The sequence below is a fragment of the Nerophis lumbriciformis genome, linkage group LG17 (genome assembly GCF_033978685.3).
Source record: "Nerophis lumbriciformis linkage group LG17, RoL_Nlum_v2.1, whole genome shotgun sequence".
NCBI classification, from domain to species: domain Eukaryota; kingdom Metazoa; phylum Chordata; class Actinopteri; order Syngnathiformes; family Syngnathidae; genus Nerophis; species Nerophis lumbriciformis.
In genome coordinates this window covers 5,404,193-5,410,000 of record NC_084564.2, presented here as the reverse complement: position 1 = coordinate 5,410,000, position 5,808 = coordinate 5,404,193, and the positions used below count along the sequence as shown (strand labels likewise).

Here is a 5,808-nt window from a genome sequence, read left to right as displayed (position 1 = left end):
GGTAGATTTTGCGCTGTGTGCAGGCGCCAAGTCCTGTTGGAACTTGAAATCTCCATCTCCATAGAGCAGGTCAGCAGCAGGAAGCATGAAGTGCTCTAAAACTTGCTGGTAGACGGCTGCGTTGACCCTGGATCTCAGGAAACAGAGTGGACCGACACCAGCAGATGACATGGCACCCCAAACCATCACCCAACCATGCAAATTTTGCATTTCCTTTGGAAATCGAGGTCCCAGAGTCTGGAGGAAGACAGGAGAGGCACAGGATCCACGTTGCCTGAAGTCTAGTGTAAAGTTTCCACCATCAGTGATGGTTTGGGGTGCCATGTCATCTGCTGGTGTCGGTCCACTCTGTTTCCTGAGATCCAGGGTCAACGCAGCCGTCTACCAGCAAGTTTTAGAGCACTTCATGCTTCCTGCTGCTGACCTGCTCTATGGAGATGGAGATTTCAAGTTCCAACAGGACTTGGCGCCTGCACACAGCGCAAAATCTACCCGTGCCTGGTTTACGGACCATGGTATTTCTGTTCTAAATTGGCCCGCCAACTCCCCTGACCTTAGCCCCATAGAAAATCTGTGGGGTATTGTGAAAAGGAAGATGCAGAATGCCAGACCCAAAAACGCAGAAGAGTTGAAGGCCACTATCAGAGCAACCTGGGCTCTCATAACACCTGAGCAGTGCCAGAAACTCATCGACTCCATGCCACGCCGCATTAACGCAGTAATTGAGGCAAAAGGAGCTCCAACCAAGTATTGAGTATTGTACATGCTCATATTTTTCATTGTCATACTTTTCAGTTGGCCAACATTTCTAAAAATCCCTTTTTTGTATTAGCCTTAAGTAATATTCTAATTTTGTGACACACGGAATTTTGGATTTTCATTTGTTGCCACTTCAAATCATCAAAATTAAATGAAATAAACATTTGAATGCATCAGTCTGTGTGCAATGAATAAATATAATGTACAAGTTACACCTTTTGAATGCAATTACTGAAATAAATCAAGTTTTTCAAAATATTCTAATTTCCTGGCTTTTACCTGTATTGCATCATTATGCCTCATTTGTAGCTATATTTGAGGTCATTTAGTTTCCTTTAAGTCCTCTTAATTCAATTTATATCTCATGACACACTATCTGTATGTAATATGGCTTTTAATTTTTTGCGGCTCCAGACAGATTTGTTTTTGTATTTTTGGTCCAATATGGCTCTTTCAACATTTTGGGTTGCCGACCCCTGACCTAGGCAACCCCAGGAAATGTATATAATTCGGCATTATTTCGGCCAGTCGGCTTATATGATCAGAGCCGATCAGTTTACGTTCACGCGCAGGTATAACGCGGCGCGCTCCCGTCTCATCTGCTGGTGCGCGAGCCCGGTAATTAGACCGCTGTGTCAAATCAAGGAGTACAAAAGACGCCAGCGCAAAGTGGATAAAGGTTTAGTTCATTACAGATAACCCAGAGTTGTGCCAAAAGTGTACCAAAACCAAAAGCTGAACGGACAGCCGGTAAGATTGCACTTTAGTTGTCTTTGTGGGTGTGGCGCACCTGTTGCACTGGTGAGATGGGGAGTGCGGGGGAGTTGTGTGCATGTAGCGTGCTTAGTCTGGAGGCTAAATACACACAGTGTTTTGTGTAACTGTTGTTTAGTTCTTTGCTTAGTTTGATAAATGTTGGAGCAGTTTGCTTCATCAGGAGGGTGAAGTCGCTCAACTTCAAGTGTTGGATTTAACTGTGTTGGATCATTGGCTGCTGGTGAGGGCATAGAAAAAGGGGCATCTTTCTACCAGTAGACAGCGTTTAAGATTGAGTGTTTCACTGCTAAATTAATAATATATTTATATTGAATATGGATTTTAAATATGTATCTAAATAGGTGGTTAATTGGTTAGGTATTTATGTATTTGCATATTGGGTTTTCTGCTGCATTTATCTATTGTGTTTCTGGGTTTAAATGTATTTTATATGTATCTTGGTGCATTTATGTTGAGACAATTTATTTAAAATCTGTTTTAACTTAAAGGGAAAAGATGTGTCCATTTTCTTGCACTTGTTTAATGGTTAAGAGTTTGATATTGTCGGAGGAAGATATTTACATATATCCGAATTTAAGTTGCACTTCTTTTATTTCATAGTCATATTTGAAAACAGCTCGTGTTTTCCATTTCTTCTCTTGCTGCTTTGTCTCCAAGTAAACTGTGTGTGCTTAACCTTGAAGTGAGGAATGTTTGAGAGAGCGATAATAAGCATTTGTTTTGGCTAAGAGAGACATGACTGCCAGGGGAGGAGGAGGAAGAGGAGAGGGGTTTTTGGAATCGGGAAGGCAGACCATTTTGGCGGCGCGATTGAATGTTCTATGCTGGACTGGTCTCCAAAATATATTTGCAAAGCTTTGAAAATATACAACAAAATACCTATTCTGTCTCTGGTGGTTTTTCAACTCAGTTTTAAGTGTCGTAAAAAGCTTGGGAGCGACTTGTGACTTGAATTCCCTGGGAGGAACAACTGGTCCAAAACGCAACAATAGCCTAATTATAATTGTAAATTATGGGATTGATAATTGATTGATTTTTACAGCATGTTAATCTTGTGGTGTTTTGCCGTTAAAGGTTTTTCACCTACTAAAGGCTACTAAAGAAGCTAAAGGCTACTAAAGACAGCTAATGACAGCTAAAGAAACTAAAGTCTACTAACACTGCTAAAGACTGCTAAAAAGACTAAAGAAGAAAAAAGAAGCTGTTTCTTCGTTGGAAAAACTGTTGCAAACTAAAGGAAAATAAAAGGAAAAAGTAACTACGGTCTGGTCTTTTGAGTGAAATCCAGAAGCCACATTCAGCATTGGTACATCCTTTCGAGTGTGGGATAAGCACAGCGAAAAAAGCCAAACACTTGACAGTTGTTGTATGCGCACTGTGTCGAGCGGAAATGGCCTATCATAGCAGCACAACGGCTATGAAGGAACATTTGAAAAGAAAACACCCGACAGCGTTCTTGCCATCACCATCAACTAGTCAATCGTCCGCGTGAGTATACGTTGTCATCATTACACAAAAACATGAATGTGTCATTTGTATCTGCGTTGTAAATTCATAAACTAAAACACGGTTTCGCTCTGAGAGGCGCGTTTGGCGTGCCTGTTCAGTGTTTACAAAGACGCTAACGTTAATTAGTTGTGCAAATACCTTTTACAACATTAACAGTTACATATACTATGTACAAACCAACAATTAACTTTCACTTTAATCATACTATCATTGTTGTGTTATTAAGCAAAATAAGCAATACTTTTACTTTTTGTTGAAATGTTTACAGTTACAGAATATTTCGTTTTGCACTTTTTTGTATTGGATGTTTATCTTTATTTTTGCACATTTTAAAGCAAAATAAGCAATACTTTTACTTTTGAAATGCTTATACTATTGCAGAATATTAAGATTTGCACTGGATGTTTACTTTTATATTTGCACATTAAAAAGCAAATACCGTTTATTACCAAATAGTAGCCCGGGCGTTTATTTCACAAAATCGATTTTGGAGACAGGCGTTTCAAAGAAGCGGGCGGTTATTTGCACAAGGCTTTTATTTATTTTTGCACCAGCCTGCACCAGGCCATTATTTGGTTACAATGGTTACTGTCCAGTATTTTTTTTTTCGTACAAAAAACTTTAAATGTAAAAGCTATTGTAAACATACAGTACAAACAAAAAAACAAGAGATCAACATGAGGTAGGCTATCAAAAGACAAGACGTTTTACTAAGGGAGATGACGGCAACAGACACTAGAGGGTGGTAATGTTCAATTATTTATTATATATATATAGTTAAAACATATATATAATAATAATAATAATAAACAAAACTAGAAAAACTATAGAATGGTGTGTGACAAAAGCCAAGAGTGTATGTGTGTGACTATGAGATCAACAAGGCCTCAACATGACAGTAGTGCAACAATTGTCAAATAGAATACCAATACTAAGAATAAATAAACTTTTTAAATAAAGCAGCCTACCGGGAAAAATAAAATGATGGTACCAAGTACTCAAGTATTAAACCCACCATCAAAACAGAACAATAATACTGTCACTTAAATAAAATAAAGGCTACAGTACTCCAAGTTTTAAATAAAGCAGCATACAGGAAAAATACAAGTATGGTAGCAAGTACTCTATAAAACCATCAAAACAATAATACTGCAGCAAACGCAAACCCAGTAGCATTTTAATCTAAATTATGCAAATAACAGCCCATGGGCGGCTATTTGGACATAGGCGGTTATTAGGAAGAGGCGGTTAATTCACAAAATGGGGTCAGACCCCGGGCGGCTATTAGGACATGGGCGGTTATTTGGTAATATACGGTAAGCTACTTTTAATTTTGTTAAATGTTAAAAGTTTTAAATGTTTACATTGTTACAGAATATTTTGTTATGTTGTTGTCAATGTTGACTGAGTGGCCATACTTTTTTTTTTTTGTAAATAAAAGTCATGCCTTTTGAAAAAACTGGCCTACATTTATTTTTAATCTTCATTTTAAATAAAAAAATAATCGGTAAAAGAAAAAATAATCTATAGATTAATCGACAAAATAATCTATAGATTAACCGATTAATCGAAAAAAATAATCTATAGATTAATCGACAGAAAAATAATCGTTAGCTGCAGCCTTACTTGTATGTGAAGGTACAAGAACTGATTTTTATAAATCACATTTGTGTTTTCTTCCCCAGGCTGCGCATGGCAAGGATGAACGAGGAGATGAGAGATTCCGAAGGAGTGTTTGGAGCAGCAGGTCGGTAACCATTGATTTATTTTCCTCGCATGTCCACCGCTTCACTTCCGCTTGCCGTCCACCAGGAGACGACCAGACCTTTCAGGACATATTCAGAGACTTCAGCGACATGGCGTCACATGACCCTGAGAAACTGGCCAGACGCAGGTTTAGCCGCGGCGGAGACGACCACATTCCGTGATTGGATTCCTCACCAGCTGGTCGGTACCACTTTTCGCCGAGTCTTAACATGACTGAAGCGTGGAACATACAGTATGTCTTAAATAGAATATGCACGCATCATATGTAGTCACTGGAAACAATGCTAACTGTGCTCCTTTACAATTTTAAAGGGGACCTGTCATTTATTTTAAAACACTTCTAGAAAATACGTATTGGATATGCTTTGGTGTAAATTTTGCTCCCGTCACTTTTACAAGCCGTTTTTTGAGTCCGTCTCGAACAGTGATCCCCAACCTATTTTCCACCAGGGACCGGTTTCATGTATGCATTCTTTTCACGGGCCGGCTTTCCACGTGTGGCAGATAAAAACAGCAAAAAAAATTTGCATGAAAAATCAACTCACCATAACGCTGAAGTAATGGGAGCGTCTTTCTTTGCAATGACATGTTCCTCGGCACGTTAATGGCATATACTACAGCAGACCTGGGCAAATTAAGGCCCGGGGGCCACATGCGGCCCGTTGAGCTTTTCAATCTGGCCCGCCGGACATTCCCAAATAATTTTTTTAGATCTTTAAAGGGGAACATTATCACAATTTCAGAATGGTTAAAACCATTAAAAACCAGTTCCCAGTGGCTTATTTTATTTTTCGACGTTTTTTTCAAAATGTTACCCATCACGCAATATCCCTAAAAAAAGCTTCAAAGTGCCTGATTTTAACCATCGTTACAAACACATGTCCATTTTCCTGTGACGTCACATAGTGATGCCAACACAAACAAACATGGCGGAAAGAACAGCAAGCTATAGCGACATTAGCTCGGATTCAGACTCGGATTTCAGCGGCTTAAGCG

General features: G+C 39.0%; 1 protein-coding gene across 1 annotated transcript in view; it reads left to right on the top strand.

Moving 5' to 3' along the window:
- Positions 1-5,378, top strand: part of LOC133614383 (arf-GAP with coiled-coil, ANK repeat and PH domain-containing protein 2) — a 34,400-nt gene extending 29,022 nt beyond the window's left edge. Inside the window, 2 exon segments of the mRNA XM_072914976.1 lie at positions 4,731-4,792; positions 4,858-5,378. Coding sequence (XP_072771077.1) covers positions 4,731-4,792; positions 4,858-4,973 — 178 coding nt within the window. The 3' untranslated portion in view covers positions 4,974-5,378.
- Positions 5,379-5,808: the final 430 nt, after the last annotated feature.